At 39.1% G+C, this 21,501-nt stretch overlaps 3 protein-coding genes across 3 annotated transcripts in view; 2 read left to right on the forward strand and 1 right to left on the reverse strand.

The window, feature by feature from the left end:
- Window positions 1-7,738: 7,738 nt before the first annotated feature.
- LOC135943880 (titin-like) lies at window positions 7,739-13,698 on the reverse strand. Its single transcript, XM_065490546.1, has 22 exons — window positions 13,584-13,698; window positions 12,886-13,062; window positions 12,572-12,826; window positions 12,391-12,519; window positions 12,076-12,339; window positions 11,871-12,026; window positions 11,639-11,815; window positions 11,169-11,354; window positions 10,990-11,112; window positions 10,769-10,936; window positions 10,497-10,718; window positions 10,258-10,443; window positions 9,985-10,203; window positions 9,606-9,830; window positions 9,331-9,552; window positions 9,068-9,277; window positions 8,793-9,014; window positions 8,520-8,744; window positions 8,308-8,465; window positions 7,908-8,006; window positions 7,795-7,854; window positions 7,739-7,747 (listed from the first exon to the last, which is right to left on the reverse strand). The coding sequence occupies exons 1-22, from the start codon at window positions 13,696-13,698 to the stop codon at window positions 7,739-7,741; spliced, it is 3,807 nt and encodes a 1,268-aa protein (XP_065346618.1).
- Window positions 13,699-14,949: 1,251 nt separating this feature from the next.
- On the forward strand, window positions 14,950-15,995 carry LOC135943944 (uncharacterized). Its single transcript, XM_065490612.1, has 4 exons — window positions 14,950-15,034; window positions 15,093-15,150; window positions 15,207-15,328; window positions 15,466-15,995. The coding sequence occupies exons 1-4, from the start codon at window positions 14,987-14,989 to the stop codon at window positions 15,916-15,918; spliced, it is 681 nt and encodes a 226-aa protein (XP_065346684.1). The 5' UTR covers window positions 14,950-14,986; the 3' UTR covers window positions 15,919-15,995.
- A 2,871-nt stretch (window positions 15,996-18,866) lies between these two features.
- Window positions 18,867-21,501, forward strand: part of LOC135942260 (zinc finger protein 98-like) — a 47,790-nt gene continuing 45,155 nt past the window's right edge. The window contains exon 1 of the mRNA XM_065488278.1: window positions 18,867-19,165. Within this exon, the coding sequence (XP_065344350.1) occupies window positions 18,962-19,165 (204 nt within the window). The 5' untranslated portion in view covers window positions 18,867-18,961. The remainder of the gene's footprint in view (window positions 19,166-21,501) is intronic.

The following is a 21,501-nucleotide window of genomic DNA, read 5'->3' on the forward strand; positions in this document are numbered from 1 at the left end:
AAAAAATATTTAATTACCAAGGAATCGTTTGGCTTCTAAGACATAATGGAAGCTGACAGGCGCTAGACATTCCCACTCATCGGCCTCTTTTTCTTTTTGGTTCAGAGGAAAGTGGGAAACTTTGTCCACTTCTTTTTCAAAGTCGAATTTGTAGAAATGAGCCGTTATATCAATCGCGTGTCCTTGCTCTTCCAAGACTTTCTCTGAAAAATCATCATATTGACATTTTCTTATATTCCAATGGATTCCTAAGGGCTTAAATAGGCGGGGGAAGAAATTTTCGATTAAAAATTGTTTTGTCGCGTGCAGGGAGAGGCGCGAAGCAAACCGCACGTTGCTTTGGCGCGCAAAATGTTTAAATTGGTTACTGCACGTGCGTCCTCCCATGACGTCACTGCTCTCTCAGCTGCAAGAAGCATGGCTGTGACGTCAGAGGGGTGCTGCTTGTGAAATTATTTATCCCACCTATTTCGACCCTCAGGTATCAATGTGGTCTTGAAATTTGAATTTACCAGCCTTAAACAAGCCAGACAAACCTTTTTCTATGTGCAACTTTTCCTTGTTTCTTCCAACTTCTGCTTTTGGAATCTGTTCTTTTCCTTTCTTTTTCTTCTTTTTCCCTTTCTTCGTTTGCGCTTCATCAGGGACTTTCTCCACAGCTACCGGAACAACTTTCTGTTCAGCTTTCCCTAATTAAATTAAATTAAAATAAAACACACGTTATGAAGTAATCGAATCAGATATACTTTGCTTTTCTGCAGATGGTTGTTTGACTTGTTCATTTGAGCCCACCGCCGTCCCATTGATCAATTTGACTATTTTTACAGCAACTTGCACCACAATTGAATCTTCTTTAGGTTTTTCCTGTTCTTCTACTGCTGCTGCTGGTGCTGAATTTGAGTTGTTTTAAAATATAATAGATTTAAATTATGTATAAACCTTTATTCATGTCATCCTTGAGAGCCATATTTTCTTCTTGCGGGTTGTCCAATAACTCAATCGGAGGAGAAACACCTTGATTTTCGACGATTGTTATTAGTGTTTCTTGAGGCTCTTTCTCTGACACTTCCACCTCCTGCGCTTCCTCCAATATTATCTTTTTCCCAGTTTTCTTCGTAACCTGCTGCACTGCACTGTCCAGCAGAGATTTCATTTTATTTGATACAACGTCTATAAAAAAATCATTCTAAATTCGTTTTATAAGGAAAAGTAATTGAACAACCTCGAATTCCTTCCTGTAAAATCTCAAGGGACGCTTCTTTCTCCTCCACTCTTTCCTTCTTCTTCTTCTTTTTCTTCTTCTTCCCTTTGTTCGATTCTCCTTCCTGAACTTCCGGAGGAGTTTCTTTTTCCTCAACTGCTTTATGTGTTTTTCAACTGTTCATTCCCGCACAGAAAAATATGTTCCAAAGTTAACCCTGGGCTATACCATCTTCACCAAAGATTAACCGCCAGGAATGACTTTTTTATGTCCGAAAGTTAACTAATGTCACGCTTTTTCTTGTTCAAGGTTAACCTCTTTGGTTAATCAGAAAAAATATTCCTGGAATAACCCAGGAATATCCTTGGAGAAGAATTATTTTCTGCCTCTTGGATTAACCCTGGGTTATTCTTGGAACAATATTTTGGTTAACCTTTCGATTATTCTTTGAACAACTTTAAGCGTGACATAAGTTATCCCTGGATTATTTTTTTAAGTTAACCCTAGATTGTTCCTAGAGAATAACCCTGGAATATTATTTATTTTATTTTTATTTTTTTGCTTTTATTTAGGATTGTTGATTTAAATAGCAAAAACTTTATTCTTTATTACTTAAAATATAGCATAATTTATTTTTATCCAAACAATTACATACATATTACGAAAAATTATGGAAAAATTACAGTTTCCGCCGGGCTACACAACTCGCCAGTTCCTGCAAGACTCCCATAATACTTTTATGTTGGATTCTCATAAGAACTGGCGAGATGTGACAATGAAGTCCGGCAGAAACTGAAATTTTTCCATGTACAAAATTTTCTAACACGCCGGTATCGTTTATCTTGAGGCCTAACTCAAAACTGAGGATCGCGGCAGCCGTTGGCAAATAAGCGTCCGACGCGTCCTTGTCTAGCCGATCCAGGCAATCCGTCCGAACCGCCGGCTGTCCGATTGTCCTTCACTATCACTTTTGGCGTCTAGCGATGTCCGATGTCCGTTAAAACACTTTGAACTTAAACTTTGAACGGCCGTTGACGACTCGCTTGCGCTTGACTCTTTCGTTTTCGTTAGACTAGGGAAGAGAGCGAAGCAGGAATTATGGAAGTGGAAGTCGCCTGCTTGTTCTTGCCTGTCTGTCCTGCTGCCCGTCGCCCCCTCCCCCGCTCCATAACACAGGCAGGCAGAAGGCATTCCATGCAAGCGCGTGCATGCTTGTGCAGCCGCCGCTACCGCGCGCAGAATAAAATCGTCCTTTTAACCCTTTTTTGTCCTTCGTCATGACCAGATCTGTATTTAAAGATTTGCCCGTTTGTCGTTATATTTAATTAGGAAAATTTATTTGGCTTTAGTGATAGTAAATAAGTTTATTTAAATGAATTTAAAGCAAAGTTTCAACTTTTGACTCTGGGGCTTCATAAATTTTAGTTAAATGATCAAAAAATTGTTTGGTCGTAATATTTTAATTAAATACAACATCAAAAAATTATAAATAAATATTTGCGAGAGTATTTTTTGCGCGTACAAGTTTGATAAATCTATAAAAACGTGGAATGCGTGTATTTAATTTTTAATAATTAAGAACCGCTCGAAAAATCTGGGGAAGTAGTTAATTATTCTAGTGGGCATCTTGAAGAAATATTCCTGGAATATTCATTTGGTTAATTTTTTAGGTTAACCCTTGAATGATCCAAAAGAATATTTCTGGAACATTTAATAAGATTAATTTTTTGGGTTAACCCTGGAATGATCCAAAAGAATATTCCTGGAATATTTATGCATGGTTAATACAATTTTCACCGCCAGGAATATTCTAGGGATATTCCTGATGATTAATTTTTAGGGTGAACTTTAAATAATCTGTGGCTAACCTGGAATAATCGTGGAATAATCTTGGATTAATTTTTCGGATTAATCTTTTCGGATAAAAATCGAATAGCCCAAGATTATTCCGGATATTTTTGGAATATAATTTTCTGTGCGGGTTTTTAAACAAGGAAATTTCTTACCAACATATAGATTGGTTTGGGGATGAAGATACAATTTTATCGGCTCTGGATCATCCCAGTCTTCGTCGGGATCAGGCTCTCGTAACTTGTTGTGGATTAGACTTTCGAACAAATCGTCTGGTCTCTCCACAGCAGGAGCTGGAGCCGCAAACCCGTTTTTTATGCTAATTGGTTTGATTTTCCCGGCATAATCCAATGAACCGATCTCTGAAAAATTCGGTTTACTTGATTAAATTTTTGGGAATTGTTAAAAACTCACCTTTGACTTCAGGAGGATTTGTGGTTTTTTCCTCGGTTTGTTCAACAATAATGCTATTGTTTTGCAAGAAGTTATCGGCGATTGCTGGCAAGTCTGAAGTTTCTTTTCTCGACTCACCTTCTTTAACCATAGTTAGTTTGTTTGTTTCTTGTTAAATTGACGAAGTTTCTGAGCTCACCAGGGTCGAATTTGATTAAAAGGGATACTTTTCAGACCAAAAGGTCCAGCGCAACGTGCGAACCTTTTTTCCCGCCAAAACAATATAAATGCGATATGTGAGAGCTGGTTTGAGCACTTGCAGAGAGAGCGCCTGTACGAATGGATTCTTTGTCAGATCCAGCCAGCTCTCACGCATGCGCAGTTCTCTCATATTTTTTGGCGGGAAAAAGTTCTTCGCCACGCTGGACTTTTTGGTCGGGTTAAATATCCATTTTATCAAATTCGACCCTCAAGAATTGATTGGTGGGCTCAGAAACTTGGTCAAATAAATCGAATCACCTGTTTCGTCTTCTGGTAAAACCGTAACAACCGCTTTCAAGACAGCCGGATCCAAACGAATATTAACCATCTGCTGTTTTTTCGGTTTTTTCTGGTCCGAATTTTCATCACCTGTTCATATATAAAAAAGAAGAAAATTAAGTTAAACTGTCATTTGTTTTGGTGTACCGTTGATTTCTGCTCGGCTTGCAAACAAGTCTAGAAAAATTGTTTCCGCGGGTGCACTTTTGATTTCGAGGAAACTATCAATGAAGTTTCTGATGACCAATTTCTCCCCGGACAGTTCTTTAACAGTTAAGTTGTCTTCAGAAAAAGTTTCAAAGGTGTCTAGCGAGTCTAAATGATTTGTGTCCTCGCTGTTGACGGTGTTTTGTAAGATCTCCTCGGAAAACTGGTTAACGATCGTTTGATTTGAGGTTTCTTCCGGTGGATGGCCAATTAATGCGCCCTCTGGAAAAGTCAAAATTGTAACAAATTTCCTGGATCTGCGTTTAAATATATATACCTTCAGGAATATTTCCATCAGGTGGATTTTCTTCCTCCTCAGCGTCTGCCAAGTCCAAATATACATTTTCCACATTTCGTCCGCTATTCATTTCGAGGAAATTGCCTATGGAGTCTCTGAGGATGGCCAGTTCGGTCGGCTCTTGTCGTTGCTGCTCTTTCTCGGCATAAGACATAATTTCTGCCATATTCGAAAATAATATAATAATTCTTTTGAAACATGAAATAAATCCATTACGTACTGTCAACCATTTCTGCAGGAAGATTACATGGTTCGTCTTGCTCTGCCGAATCAGTTTTTTGGTCTGAAATTTGTGCAGCTGTCAGGTTGCATTCGCACCAACACTAATTAAACAGTTTTTAAATTTACCGTCAGAAGCATCAAGTTGCTCTGCTCCTTCCTCGACTTGAGGCTCTTCCCTTTTCCTCTCTCTACTTTCATTCCTATTCAAATTTGGTTTCTTGTCATCAGACAATGTTTCTGCTACATTCGAAAATAAAAGATTAATTATTATAATTTGAAATAAATTGACTTACGTACTGTCAAAAACATTTGCTGGATAATTAAATTTTTCTAATAATATATTACTCATTTTCTTAATTGTATCGCATACGTCCAATTCATTGAAGACAAATAATTGGTCTGAAATTTGTGTTAGTTAAATAGTTGTTAAATTTCAAATAAAAGAATGATTACGTACTGTCCTTGACATTTGCTGGACGATTAAGTGTTTCAAGAAATAATTGGTTTATTTCCTCAATTTTTTTATCCTTGTCAGTTTTTTTGGAGGCAGTTGATTGGTCTGAAATTTGTGCTAAGTTAATAGTGTTTAAATTTCAAATAAAAGAATGATTACGTACTGTCCTTGACATTTGCTGGACGATTAAGTGTTTCAAGAAATAATTGGTTTATTTCCTCAATTTTTTTATCCTTGTCAGTTTTTTTGGAGGCAGTTGATTGGTCTGAAATTTGTGCTAAGTTAATAGTGTTTAAATTTCAAATAAAAGAATGATTACGTACTGTCCATGACATTTGCTGGAACCTCAAGGGAATCAACTATTTCACGCATTTCTTTAAGAAGTGCCTTATCTGCATCAGTTTCTTCACCCAACATTTCCATCATGTAAGGTGCCATTTCTAACACATTCGAAATATTAAATCTTTTAATTACAATTAAAATATTTGATTACGTACGATCACGAACATTTTCTGGAAGAGAAAAAGATGAATTTAAGTCTTCCGAGCTGTTGTCACAGGGTGCGACAGGATTGTCCAGAATTTCCTCTGTGAGACGGAAAATTGGTTAAAGGTGTTCGAAGCCACCAACTGATGGCGCCACTATATACTTTTATTTTAAGGCATTTCCGCTGCGACTTCAGACTCAGTCCTGCCACTGTGCATTTCTTTTGACATGCAGAAACCCAAAATCGGTCCAGCCAATCGCCCGAGAATCGTGAAGAACTAATTTTTTAAAATTTATAACATTTTCAAACGTTTCTATGATGAATGACAGAACTGATTTTGGTTTTCAGCATGTCAAAAGGAAGCAAATTAAAAGTGAAGAATGCACAGTAGAAAGATTGAGTTCGAAATCACAGCGGAAAGCATTAAAATTAAATTATTTACGAAATTGTACGGTAGCGCCATCTGTTGGCTTTTCTATGAGTTGCTTACCTCGCTGTTTTTCCCTTGCCCTGTCTTCGTCCGGGGATTGCTCCTCAGTCTCATTTAATTCGATCCTTTCATCTTCATCACACAGGTCTAAATAAACTGTCTCCACGTTTTGTCCACTCTTGATTTCGAGGAAAGAATCGAAGAGGGATTTAATATGAAACAATCGCTCGTCTCGATTTTTCCTCATATCTTCGTCCATCCTGATTTATCTAAAAATAACAGAAGAAATAATAACCATCTGGCAAGCAGGAACGGAGAAATATTCGAAAAACTCGAGTACCATCCAACATGCCCTGAATTTTTAGAATTTCTAAATTCTTCGCTGATGAACAAAACTTCTAGAAATAATTCAAAAACACCCATTTACGGCTTTTTAATTAGTTTACCAGGCGGGACCATGTAATGAATAACAAGAAAATAATAATGATTATATTCTTACTTTGCGGAAGAGAAAGAAAACGGAGCTGCGCCTGCCGTTTTTGCCTTTGTCTCGCTCGATTTGATTTTTTTTTCTCTGCTGCTGCTGCCAGGGGCAATGCCGTGCGGTGGAGGGAGGCATAAGTCACCCCCTTTTATCAATATTTTTAAATTCAATCGCGGGAAAATATTATCAATTTTTTCAGAATGTGAAAATCGGTCGCAGGAGTTTAAAAATTATTCAAAATTATGCTGATTGGCTATATTCTAGCCCCCACTCCTTCAGAGCTAATTAGAAAGTGGCGCTGGCATCGTAACTCCGGCCTTTGGAGGGGGCAAAGTGAGCTTTTTGAGTGATTTTATAATTTAATCTATATTTTTCACGTCCCTGCGGCTTTATTTCGGCAGCCCTCTGCTATCCAGCAACAAAACACTCTCCTCTTACATTTTTCTAGCGCGCAGCAGGTGATTTTTCTTTGCTGCCCGCGCGTGCATCAGCATCAGCAGGCCCGAAATATAAGTTGCGTCACGATTCCGGTTCACTTTTAACGCGAAATAAAACAAAATTGATCATTGCTGCGATAGATGGTATATTAAAATAATAAATCAACTGTATAATTAAATCCTATTGTGTAAAATATGCGCATTTCTTGTATTGCTTAATTGTAAACCACGTGTAAACACGATTTTTGAAGGCTTCCCACGACATCTCATCGCCGTTACGGTGGGTCTTGAGAATACCTGTAAAATAATTTTATTTTGAATAAAAAATTGTCAACAGGCTAAAAAGGTGCGCACCCCAAAGACCCATCTCGATGACGGGACACATGTCTGGCAGGAAATTCAAAACTCCTTTTCTAAAATAAATCGTTATCTGCAGTTCTGGAGCAAAAAGGGCTTCCAAAAGTGCATCGACGGCTGCCTGCCAGCTGTGAGTTGCATTCATCACACATTCCAAGTACGAAACCTAAATATTATTTGTTTTAAATGACTTTACACGAATAATTGAATTATTTTAAATACCATTTCCCTATAATGTTCGCTGCCCCCAAAATAAAAAAGCATTGCGACTGTTTCGAGGGCCTCTGGCGTGGACACGGGCAGACGGTTTGGCTTTTTAATGACTGAGAATAACTCACCACCCACCCTTTGGTCAGTAATCGATTTTTCCAGTCGGGTTAACCGATCTGAAATGTGGAATTAAATTTTTTGATAACTAATTTAATGGATTTACCTTGTAAGGTCCATTCGAGCCTTTCCTGACCTCTCCCCAAAGCACGCAAAGCAGTCCAAACTGAATTAAAAATTGATTTATTCGATTCAATTAAATAATTGCGATGAGCTTACCATCGTTTGTTTCCCCATATTGATAACTTTCATCACTCGGTCTTGGCGGAAACTCGACTGCAGGTCGTGCTGATTTGTTGTTCCCAAAAGGCGGTACATCTGAAGAAATAAAAAATAATATATTTATTTCGATTAAAATGTCTTACGTTTTCTTGGAATATTTTCAAAATGGGCACGTTTATATTTATCCTCTTTCTGCTCCTCGGGTGCCCTGGATTCGCCCTGAGCAGATGATCCTGGAGGTGGTTTTCGGCCTGAATTGACCATTTTGGAATATAGCTCTGCTGCAGAAATATTTTTTTAAAAAATATTTATTTAGATTTAAAAATTTCAAACCTTTTCTTGGAATATTTTCCGAATTGACAGAATTATTTTTATTCTTTTTCTGCTCCTTGGGTACCCTGAATTCGCCCTGAGCAGACTGACCTTGGAACGCAGGTTTTAAATATCTGTTTTCAAAAATCGGAGCTGGTTGAACACTTGTCACGACTGATTCAGGTGGCACCTGGACTGGAGGAGCTTTTTCCACCGATTTTATTCTCTCGGGAATTGGCACTTCTGAAGAATTTTATATTAAAATAAATTTTTAAATCGATTTAAAAAAAATCAAACCTTTTCTTGGATTATTTTCCAAAATGACAGTGTCATTTTTATCCTCTTTCTTCTCCGCGGGTGCCTTGAATTTGCCCTGAGCAGACGGACCTTCGATTGCAGGATTTAGATCTCTCTTTAAAATTACAATCGGAGCTGGTTGAACACTTTTCACGACTGGTTCAGGCGGCAATTGGGTTGGAGGAAGTTTTTCTACCGATTTGGTTTTCTCGAGAATTTGCACTGCTGAATATATAAAAAAAATTAATATTTATTTCGATCAAAATGTCTTACTTTTTCTAGGAATATTTTCCAAATCGACAGAGTCATTTCTATCCGTTTTCTGCTCCACGGGTGCCCTGAATACGTCCTGAGCAGACGGACCTTGGATCGCAGGTTTTACGACTGTCTTTTCAACAGTTGGATCTGGTTGAACACTTGTCACGACTAATTCAGGTGGCAACTGGACCGGAGGAGGTTTTTCTACAGATTTTATTTTCTCGGAAATTGGCACTTCTGCAGAATTTTATTTTAGAATAATTATTTATTTAGATTTAAAAATGTCAAACCTTTTCTTGGAATATTTTCCAATATGACAGTGTCATTTTTATCCTTTTTCTTCTCCTCCATCTTCGCCTTAAATTCGCCCTGAGTAGGTTTTACGACTTTCTTCTCAATTACAATCGGATCTGGTTGAACAATTTTCACGACTGATTCAGGTGGCACCTGGACTGGAGGAGCTTTTTCCTCCGATTTTATTTTCTCGGGAATTGGCACTTCTACAGAATTTTATTTTAGAATAAATGTTTAATTCTATTTAAAAATATCAAACCTTTTCCTTGGATGATTCTAATTTTGTCAGTGTCATTTTTTTCCGTTTTCTGCTCCACGGGTGCCCTGAATTCGTCCTGAGCAGACGGACCTTGGATCGCAGGTTTTACGAGTCTCTTTTCAACAATCGGAGCTGGTTGAACACTTGTCACGACTGATTCAGGTAGAAACTGGACTGGAGGAGGTTTTTCTACAGATTGTATTCTCTCGGAAATTGGCATTTCTGCAGAATTTTATTTTAGAATAAATGTTTAATTCGATTTAAAAATATCAAACCTTTTCTTGGAATATTTTCCAAAATGACAGTGTCATTTTTATCCTCTTTCTTCTCCGCGGGTGCCTTGAATTCGCCCTGAGCAGACGGACCTTCGATTGCAGGATTTAAAACTCGCTTCAAAATTACCATCGGAGCTGGACGAGCACTTTCCACGACTGATTCAGGCGGCAACTGGGCTGGAAAAGATTTTTCTACCGGTTTGGTTTTCTCGGGAATTGGCACTGCTGCAGAAATAAATAGAAATAAACGTATTCATTTCGATTAAAACTTTCAAACCTTTTCTTGGAAATTTTTCTACTGATTTGATTTTCTCGGAAAAAAGCTCTGCTGCAGAAACATTTTAAAATAAATATTTATTTAGATTTAAAAATGTCAAACCTTTTCTTGGAATATTTTCCAAATTGACAGAATCATTTTTATCCTTTTTCTGCTCCACGGGTGCCTTGAATTCGCCCTGAGCAGATGGACCTTTGATCGCAGGTTTTAAAACTCTCTTTTCAACAATCGGAGCTGGTTGAACACTTTTCACGACTGGTAGTGGTGGAAAGTGGACTGGGTCTAGAAATCTTACTGTTTTTTTCTTCTCGGGAATTGGCACTGTTGCAGAAATAAACAAAAATAAATTTATTTATTTCGGTTAAAATGTCTTACCTTTTCTTGGGATATCTTCCCATTTGACAGCATCCTTTTTCTGCTCCACGGGTGCCCTGGATTCACCCTGAGCAGACGGACCTTCGACAGTCGGATCTGGTTGAACACTTGTCACGACTGATTCAGGTGGAAACTGGACCGGAGGAGGTTTTTCTACCGATTTTATTTTCTCGGGAATTGGTACTTCTGAAGAATTTTATATTAAAATAAATTTTTAAATCGATTTAAAAATATCAAACCTTTTCTTGGAATATTTTCCAAAATGACGGTGTCATTTTTATCCTCTTTCTTCTCCGCGGGTGCCCTGAATTCGTCCTGAGCAGACGGACCTTCGATTGCAGGTTTTACGACTGTCTTTTCAACAATCGGATCTGGTTGAACACTTGTCACGACTGATTCAGGTGGAAACTGGACTGGAGGAGCTTTTTCTACCGATCTGATTTTCTCGGGAGTTGGCACTTCTGCAGAATTATTTAAAAATAAATTTTAATTTAGATTAAAAGTTTCAAACCTTTTCTTGGAATATTTTCCAAATTGGCAGAATCATTTTTTTCCTTTTTCTGCTCCTCGGAAGCGGAAGGCTCTTCGATTGGTTTCAAGACAACAATTGGATCTGGTTGATCACTTTGCACGGCTGATTTTTCTTCCACCACGTTCATCGGTAAATTAACGATGGATACTATAAATTATTTTCAAATCTTTATAGTTTTCATTTATATAAATTCCGCTTACTCTCTGATTTAGAATGGGTTTTCTTTTTCATCGGTTTGTTCTTTTTCGAATTGGTGACATCTGCCAGTGTTTGTACTTTCATTTTCGGTTCTTCCTTTTTGTACTTCGGATTTTTCTCTAGGTCTGTTTAAATTAGGCTTTAATATAGTAATTCTTTTAATGAAATATATTATAATTACCAAGGAATCGTCTGACTTCTGGGACATAAGGCAAGCTGACAGGCGCTAGACATTCCCACTCATCGGTTTCTTTTTCTTTTTGGTTCAGAGGAAAGTGGGAAACTTTCTCCAATCCTTTTTCAAAGTCGAATTTGTAGAAATGATCCGTTATGTCAATCGCGTGTCCTTGCTCTTCCAAGACATTATCTGAAAAATCGTCAAAAAACATTTTTTATATTCCAATCGATTCCTGAGGGTCGAAATAGGTGGGGTTAATCATTTTTCTAATCGAAAAAATGTTCTGTGACGCGCAAAGCAAATCGCACGCTGCTTTGGCGCGCGAAACGTTTGAATCTGTTAGTGCGCATGACGTCACAGCTCCCTCAAACACGAAGCATGGCTGTGACGTCAGAGGGGTGCCAAATCAAATCGCACGTCACAAAAAGTGTTTCGACCTTCAGGAATCAATGTGGTCTTGAATTTGGACTTACCCTCCTTACCCAAGCCTGGCAAACCTTTTTCTTTGAGCAAATTTTCCTTGTTTCTTTCAACTTCTGCTTGTGGAATCTGTTCTTTCTCTTTCTTATTCTTCTTTTTCCCTTTCTTCGTTTGCGCTTCATCAGGAACTTTCTCCACAGCTACCGGAACAACTTTCTGTTCAGCTTCACCTAATTAAATTAAAATAAAACACACGTTTTGAAGTAAACGAATCAGATGATATACTTTGAACGTCTGGCAACTTTTCTGCAGGTGGTTGGTTGTCCTGTTCGTTTGAGCCCACCGCCGCCCCGTTGAGCATTTTTAATAATATTTCAGCAACCTCCACCACAGTTGGATCTTCTTTAGGTTTTTCCTGTTCTTCTACTGCTGCTGCTGGTGCTGAATTTGAGTTGTTTTATAATATAATATATTTAAATTATGTATAAACCTTTATTCATGTCATCCTCGAGAGCCATATTTTGTTCTTGCGGGTTGTCCAATAACTCAATCGGAGGAGAAACATCTTGTTTTTCTTCTATAATTATTGTTGTTTCTTTAGCCTCTTTCTCTGAAACCTCCACCTGCGCTTCCTCCAATATTATCTTTTCCTCAGATATGTTCTGAGGATCCTCCGGGACGGGCACGATTTTCTTCGTAACCTGCAGCTCTCCACTTTCCATCAGAGTTTTCACAACATTAGGTACAGCGGCATCTATAAAAAATCATTCAAAATTCGTTTTATACGGAAAAGTAATTAAACAACCTCCAATTTCTTCCTGTAAAACCTCAAGGGACACTTCTTCCTCCTCCACTCTTTTCTTCTTCTTCTTTTTCTTCTTCCCTTTCTTCGATTTTCCTTCCTGAACGTCTGGAGGAGTTTGTTTTTCCTCAGCTGCTTTATGTGTATATTTATTGTTCCTTTTAAAACAAAGAAATTTTCTTACCAACGTATTGCATGGTTCCGGGACGAAGACGCAATTTTATCGGCTCTGGATCATCCCAGTCTTCGTCGGGATCAGGCTCTCGTAACTTGTTGTGGATTAGACTTTCGAACAAATCTTCTGGACGTTCCTCAGCAGGAGCAGGAGTTGCAAAACCGTCCTCGGTTTGTTCAACAATATTTCTATTGTCATTTTGTATGTTCTCCTCGGAAGGTTGGTCAGCGAGCGTCTGATTTGAAAAGCCAAATAATGCGTCCTCTGGAAAAATCAAAATTGCAATAATTATAAATTTCCTGGGTCTGCGATTGCCAATATACCATCAAAAACATTTCCGTTAGGTGGATTTTCTTCTTCCTTAGCATCTGTCAAGTCCAAATAAACAGTTTCAACATTTTCTCTGCTCATTCCGTGGAAATTGTCCATGAAGTCTCTGAAGATGGCCCGTTCGTACGGCTCTTCTTGTTGCTGCTCTTCCCCGGCATAAGACAAAATTTCTGCCACATTCGAAAATAACATATTAATTATTCTAATATGAAATAAATCCATTACGTACTGTCAACAATTTCTGGTGGAAGATTACATGATTCATCTTCCTCTGTATCAGTTTTTTGGTCTGAAATTATTTGTGCAGCGGTTAGGTTGCATTCGTAATAACACTAATTAAATAGTTTTTAAATTTACCGACAGAAGCATCAAAATCCTCGAAGTGAGGAAAATACAGCTCTTGCGTTCTCCACTGTCTTCTTTTTTTATTTCTATTCAACTGTGACCTCTTGCTGACATATGATAATGTTTCTGCCCCATTCGAAAAGATAATATTAATTATTTTAATTTGAAATAAATTGATTTACGTACTGTCCACAACATTTGCTGGACGATTAAGTGTTTCAAGAAATAATTGATTTATTTCCTCAATTTTTTCATCCTTGTCAGTTTCTTCGGAGACAAATGATTGGTCTGAAATTTGTGTAAGTTAAATAGTTGTTAAATTTCAAATAAAAGAATGATTACGTACTGTCCATGACATCTGCTGGAACCACAAGGGAATCAACTATTTCAGCCATTTCTTTAAGAAGTGCCTTTTCTGCCTCAGTTTCTTCACCCAACATTTCCATCATGTAAGGTGCCATTTCTAACACATTCGAAATATTAAATCTTTTAATTACAATTAAAATATTTAAATACGTACGATCACGAACATTTTCTGGAAAAGAAATAGATGAATTTAAGTCTTCCGAGCTGTTGTCACAGGGTGCGACAGGATTGTCCAGAATTTCCTCTGTGAGACGGAAAATTGGTTAAAGGTGTTCGAAGCCACCAACTGATGGCGCCACTATATACTTTTATTTTAAGGCATTTCCGCTGTGACTTCAGACTCAGTCCTGCCACTGTGCATTTCTTTTGACATGCAGAAACCCACAATCGGTTCAGCCAATCGCCCGAGAATCGTGAAGAACTAATTTTTTAAAATTTATAACATTTTCAAACGTTTCTATGATGAATGACAGAACTGATTTTGGTTTTCAGTGTGTCAAAAGAAAGACAATTAATGCACAGTAGAAAGATTGAGTCTGAAATCACAGCGGAAAAGCATTAAAATTAAATTATTTACGAAATTATACGGTGGCGCCATCTGTTGGCTTTTCTATGAGTTGCTTACCTCGCTGATTTTCCCTTCCTCCGTCTTCGTCCGGGGATTGCTCCTCAGGCTCATTTAATTTGATCCTTTCATCTACATTAGACAGGTGTAAATAAACTGTCTCCACGTTTTGTCCACTCTTGATTTCGAGGAAAGAATCGAAGAAGGAATTGATATGAAACAATCGCTCCTCTCGATTTTTCCTTGTAACTTCGTCCATCCTGATTTACCTAAAAATAACAGAAGAAATAATAACCATCTGGCAAGCAGGAACGGAGAAATATTCGAAAAACTCGAGTACCATCCAACATGCCCTGAATTTTTAGAATTTCTCAATTCTTCGCTGATGAACAAAACTTCCAGAAATAATTCAAAAACACCCATTTACGGCTTTTTAATTAGTTTACCAGGCGGGAACCTGCAATGAATAACAAGAAAATAATAATTATTATTCTTACTTTGCGGAAGAGAAAGAAAACAAAGCTGCGCCTGCCGTTTGCCTTTGTATCGCTCGATTTGATTTTTTTCTCTCCTGCTGCTGCTGCCTGGGGCAATGCCGTGCGGTGGAGGGAGGCATAAGTCACCCCCTTTTATCAATATTTTAAAATTCAATCGCGGGAAAATATTATCAATTTTTCTGGTCGCAGGTACGATACGTCACGATATTGGATGGGGGATTGAGTTCCGGCGGAAGTTTTTCTGCCGCTGCGGCCTCGCAACTCGCAACGAAGGCAACCAAAGGCAGAAAATCTGGCCTACATGAGAGCAGTTCGAAAATTATGCTCCGCAACTTCTGCTGGCTAGGCGCACTGCTGCTCTTTTTTCTGGTGCGTTATTTCTGAAAAATCCTGAAATTTAATTAATTATTTTAATTTATTTAATCAGCATGAAGCTATGAGCACGGCGCAGGTCCTAGACTTTCGGGCTGTTATTAGAGGAGGAGGTAAGAGGCTTAATTTAATTATAGTAATTTTTTATTAAATAATTTTTAAATTTCAGGGTCGGCGTCAGTGCGGCTGAGGGTGCGGGCGCGGCGGATGTACGTGATCAGGTGCTGCACGGGCCAAACCTGCGCCCCCAGGGGCACCGCCCGGCCTAAAAACATCACCGAAATCGAATACGTACGTCCAAAATATTCAAATTGGAATGATAGTGGATTTTTTTTATTTGAAAAATAAATACAACGCAAAAGGTTCTGACCAATTACGATTTAAATTATTTAAGAATCTTATTTTTTCACTTGAATAATTTAATTCAGGTATACGATGAGGACAACTCGACGACGACGGAAGGTGAGGAGACGACGGTGGGTGGAGACACGACCGCCGTCGAGGAGACAACGGCCTCGGAGGAAACGACCGCCTCGGCGGAAGAAACGACCGCCGCCGCCGAGGAGACGACGGCACCCGCTGAGGAGACGACGGTCGCCGAGGACAGCACCAGCGCCGCCCTCCGCCTCATGCGCAAGCTGGCCGACCTGCCGACCACCACCAAACTGCCACCCCCGGCCTCTCAGACGACCTCCACGCCGCCCCCGACGGAATCGAGCACGAGCACGACGACTACGGTGCCGCCGTCGACGACGACGGTGACGGTGAGGACGTCGACGCCGTGGGTGGCCCCGGTGCTGCCGCCGCCGCCCACGCAGAAGGTGGCGTCCATCCAGGAGGCCTTGCAGTACAGTCCAGAGCCTCTTTTCGTTCCTTCCTGAGAGGATTTTATCTTTTATTTGAACGAGTATAAAAAAATAATTGTTTTGTTCCTTTAAAAAAAATAATATATTTATTTGTTAACAATTAAATTGCAGTATTTTTTTCAACCTTTTTACATTATTTCCTTATTTTTTTACTAAATTTTGCTCAAAGCTCAAAGCATTCTAAAAATTAAATTTTGGGCAAGGTATGAATCATTCCTAAAATTATTTAATTAAGATCCATTGCATCTTATGCCATGTAATTTAAAAATTTTTGAGTTGTATGAAAATAAATGTTAGAATCAATCTTTTTTCCTCAATGCTCCACGGTAAGACTCATCCGCTCGCTTGTGGCTTTCCAAAATCGGACCATTTTTAGAATTTTTACGAATATTTTAGCAGAAACTTCAATAAACTTGAAATTTTTTACATCTTCCGAATTCCGTCAGCTATATCTCCAGTCCAGGACAAAAATTCGAAACAAATAGCCCCTCAATCGACGCGAAATTTATCTGGAATCATTTTAAGACTAAATACGAGCCAATCTGATAAAAATCCTAGGAAGAAATGGATTTTTAAGTTTGAAAAACATGATTTTTGCACTTTCTCCGCAATTGAAAATTCGCGATTTTTCAAAACGGAGCAAACTTAAAAGATTTTACCAACTCCATCGCACGCGCAGAACTGCCACCGGTCTGGAAACCGATTTTCAGATTTTTTGCGCCAGTAGAAAAATTAAAATTAATTTTTTACGGTTTTTTGGCTTTCCGCGCTAAAAATGGTTTTAATTTTGTTAAAATTCAACCGTAAATCCGATCGTCAACCACGACCCCTCACCGTACAGATCTTGGACAGGGCTTTGATCTGTGGTATCCTGATGACCTTTTTCAGGGTAACCTGACCTGAGATCCGTTCCAAAGGCGGTTTATAATGTTTTTTTCGGTAATTTTTGAGCACATTTGGCGATCCTTTTAGTCCAAGCCACTTGTCCACTTGCAAATTAAAAATTTCCCCTTTTAGAGTAAATTAAAAATATATTTTAGGGTGTAATAGATACCAGCCAATATATTTTGTAATTTATCTGTCCGGAAACGGATAAACAACTCCCTTTTCTTAACAGCGTGCCGAGTCGTTTTTTTAACAAAAGCCATCTCAAGGTTCTTGAGGAGTTGTTTAGAGGGTGAAAGTGCGTTGTTCTCATTTATTTCCCTCATATGGCAGCTTCTGCTTTTGTGTTTCAGCCCTCTTACAAGTCATAACGGCTGCCTGCCTGGTGGGTGGGTGCGTGTGCACGCAACACAGTCTCTTCTCTTTATCTTTACACTGACGCGCAGCAGGTGGTTTTTCCCTTCTCTCTCACGAGTAAAAATAATGTCTCTTCCTCCTGCTCCTATTGCCACCAGATAAAAAGATAAATTCGATATATTTTTATTTCAAAATCATTACTACAAAATGTATACTAAATAAAACAAAAATATCTCACGATCCTTTCCTTGTGGCAAGCACTTAATGAAACAAAAAATTGAGTCATTCGTGCTGAAAGAAAGAGTGTCGCCTCCGAGAATTGACAGCTTGGCGCGGACAAAGGCTTTCTTTCGTCTTTTGGTTGGTGCACGACCCACGAGACGCGGTCGGCGAGAGGAGAGTGAAAAATAAAACACGAAAATAGTAAAAGAGCCCGCGGTGCGGCCGGGCTTTCCATAAATCAGAGGCGCCACGCGTTTTCTGCCTCGCTTTTTCCCAGAACTTTGTCGAGCGGTGGAGTGTCTCTCGTCCGCGTCACACACACAGCACCGACGGCGGCGGCCAGCGATTCATCAAAGCACACTTATCGCCTAATTACATCTGCCCACCAAACATCGGCCATCCGTCAAAATTCACGCCAGACGAAATCTCGAGTTTTTTTTAGTTTCAATAAAAAGGAAAGAGATATCTTTCTCTCTTTATTATTTAATTTAGAAAGGATATTTCATATTAACACCTATTCGCCTTTAAAAAATATTTTTCGCGCTTTTTAACACAGTTTTGAAGTTTTGCGACCTGAAATCCCTCCCCTCATCTTCAATATTTCCCTGTAACCCTTCCCCTCTAACTGAAACTAAGGTTTTAAAGGTTTTAAGTGGTATATTTTTCAGCAATTATCTTTCCTAAATCAAAAGGAGGACTTTATTGACCTGAAATAATGTTTTTCAGGGTAGGGTATCCTTTAATTTCTCCTACCTATTTAAACTCGTAATATTATCAAACTTTTAAACCATTTTCTAAGAATAATAAATCGATTTTCAGGATATGCAGGGGTAAAAATTAATTTAATTAAAGGCTGGAAGAGCGTCAGGGTACCCAATCCTTAAAAATTGCATTTTTTACTTAATTTGATATAAATTAAATAATTCAGGTTAAAAAATTGACATTTTTACGGTACCTTTAAATTTTACAGCACAAAGAACATCAATTCGACGGCCATTTTTCAGGGTAATAATCAGAGAAAAATTACCTGAGATTTGGAAAAATAAATATCTTACCCTGAAAAGCCAAAATTTTTGTAATTTTGGCTTAGTAAGCAAAAGAAATCTCCTCATTTTGATTTTTTAATATTATTTTTAAGGGTAGAAAATTTGAGTTCCAAATTTTCCACCTGAATTTATTAAAATTCGAGGCCGAAAGAAATAATTCCTGCATAAATGCGACTCTAAAGAATCAAAAAGTGCCACAAAAAACGATCTCGTTTTCTCTGCAGCGTCGGGAGTCGCGGCGACTCGAGAGAGCGAGCAATCTGGAAACGAAGAAAAGAAGATCCCCTTCCCTCCTGACGGGCAGGTATTGTTCATAAGGCGCGCGCGGGTAACCTTCACCTTGCCGCGCGGGCATTGGCGGAGGAGGCGGGCGGCGGGCGCCGCGATTGGCCGGCACGCCCCTCCCCTGGCGCGGCGGGGCGTGGCCGGGCGGCGAGTCAGGGCGCAGGAGAAGCACGTGCCTCAGTCTGGCTCTGCACGGCCATGCAGCAAGGCCAGCTGTGACGCAGCCGCACCTACCCTGACAGCCATACACACACCCTGAGACCATGGAGACGTGCGTGCTGATCCCGCAAGAGTTCTCGCTGGTGCTGACCACCACCGGCGTCGACAGGAACGCCAACAAACTGAGTGAAACGCGCGTGAACGTGTGGACTAACGCCCGCGTCCCCCAGGGCACCGTCCTCTACCCTTTCCAGGGCACTATCCGCCTCGACAACCTCGACGTCTACGGCTACCTCGACGACGCTGACGTGAGTACCCTTGGTCTTTTATTTGGAAGAAAATACACTTGTATGTTCTTGCAATTATTTTTGCACAGTACCTGAGAAGCCTCCCCTCATCTTCGAAATTCACCTGAAACCCTTCCCCTAGTGTTAAAATCACGGTTTTTGGTCTATTGAGTGGATTTTTTTGAGGAGAAAATTTACAAAATCAAGATGAAGATCTTTTTGACCTTAAATAATCGTTCAGGGTACAAAATCCGCATACCTTTAGGAACCTTTCAATTTTAAAACCAAAAAACCTGAGGAAAATGATGTCTTTCTTCGCCAAAAGTTTGCTAAATTTGCAGACACTTCCTTTTCCAGGGTGCATATTATAGAAAATTACCTGAAACCTGAAAAAGGTTGTCAGGGTACCTTACCCTGAGAAGCCAAAATTTTCTAGATTTTAAATTTAATCTTTTTTAACGATGAATCTTTATTTTTTACAATTTAACCAACCTAAAATCTCAGGGTAGCGGCTATTTAAGCTTTTGAAATTGTCCTTTCCTCGATCTTTTTCCCCTTGGAGTGATCTTGAGACAAACGCATGCACTTGACTTTGAATTGAGAAGTGGATCGATGTATGCTGGCGCGCGGACGGTTGGGGGAAAAGCAAGTCGAGTGCATCGGACAAAAGTGAAATACAAGCGCAGAGCTGCTGCTGAGCGACGATTTATTTGTACGCGGCTCGGCCGGAATAATATCGCTGTTCTGTTCGAAAAGAGCGTGTTTTTGTTTCGAGAAAGAGAGTTATTAGCCTAAGCTGCGCTGCGCGAGTGGCCAAACCAGTCTCACACGCATTTTCCTTTAATGAGTCGCCAACCATTTGTTAAATCATCGCTTTAATTCCTTCTGATAATCTAATTTCTTTATATAAATAAAAAAAATAAACACACGAGGAAAATTTGCAGTGACAATAACAAACCGATTATGCGAAAATGCGCGCGGCAATGGAATTTTAATGAACGACAGACGACAACACACGCGCACACGTCACTATATCTGTGCATTATTTCCATTTTGTAATTCCCGCATCTGCACAATCGGATTCTTTTTTATTTTCTTTTTCTCTTTGCCTGTCAATTAAACCAATTAGCCGCGATCGAATCCATTTCGCACATTTTGCAAGCGCGCGAGTCTTTTATTTCCTTTTGCTCCGCGACTTGATTGGCAGTTAAGAGAGAGACAAGACGAACAAATGTCAAGTTCAAGGTGAAAAGGTCCGGTTTTCAATAATAAAGCACGCATACGCGCGTCGTCTGTGTATTTCCCGCCGTTCATTGCGAAATTTTCCTTTTCATTCTGAAGGCGCTGCGCAGCGAATTAAGAAGCCATCTAACCGGATAATTACTCCCAACGACCGCATAATCACTTTGCATTTTATTCGCCATTTGGCACGCAGCCAAACTTGCAGCCACGATATCACACTCACTGCTTCTGTTTCGTTCTTTCATTACGCAAATCATGACGGGAAATTAAATAATTTGATTCATTTTCAGTCTAAAAATATTTTTTTAATTTTTATTGAAAATTGCAGGGTAAAATGCTATTTTCAGGTTGGTCTATGATCTTTTGAACGTTTTAATGTTTAAATTTTTAAAAATTTGAAAGTTTTAAATTATTTATCAGGTGGTTAGACCTTTTTCAGGGTGCAGAACCTTAAGCAGGATTCTTAGTCAGGGTGGAAAAATATTTAAAAGGATTTTTACCTGACGTTTCTACCTTTCTCAGGGTAATATTACCTTTTTTAGGGTACAGAACCTTCAACAGGGTTCATAATCAGTGTAATACCTTTTTCAGGGTAACAGAAGTTATTTAAACATGGTTCGTCACATTTTTCAAAGGGGTTTCTCAGTTAATACCACCTGATTTTTTATATTCAACTCAATTTCCTTTTTTTGGATTGAATTAATTTATTATTTCGACAAAAACCGGTCATTTACCAATTATTTACCTGAAAAATATTAAAATGTACGAATTTCCCGCAAGAGCCAGCTTCGATTATCGATGAAAATTCGGAGCCGGTGAAATATTAAAGTGATTATTTTGACTGGAAGCATCCGCACGTTCATTTTCTCCCAATAATATTATTTTTTTATCTCTCTCGGGGAGAAATAATTTATTTTCGGCTGCCGTTGAGCGGATTTGCGGGACTGCGGGCAATAATTCGACGCCGATTTACACCGGGCCAACATGTTTATTGCGCGCGTAAAACACACGGCCGAGCGAGCGCGCATAAAGATATCATTTTATACGCACGCGGCGCGCATTTTTGCCTCCAGCTCGCCGAATGAACACGTTAAAACAAAATGCGAGAGAGTATT

This window comes from Cloeon dipterum, chromosome 4 (genome assembly GCF_949628265.1).
Source record: "Cloeon dipterum chromosome 4, ieCloDipt1.1, whole genome shotgun sequence".
In the NCBI taxonomy this organism is placed as follows: domain Eukaryota; kingdom Metazoa; phylum Arthropoda; class Insecta; order Ephemeroptera; family Baetidae; genus Cloeon; species Cloeon dipterum.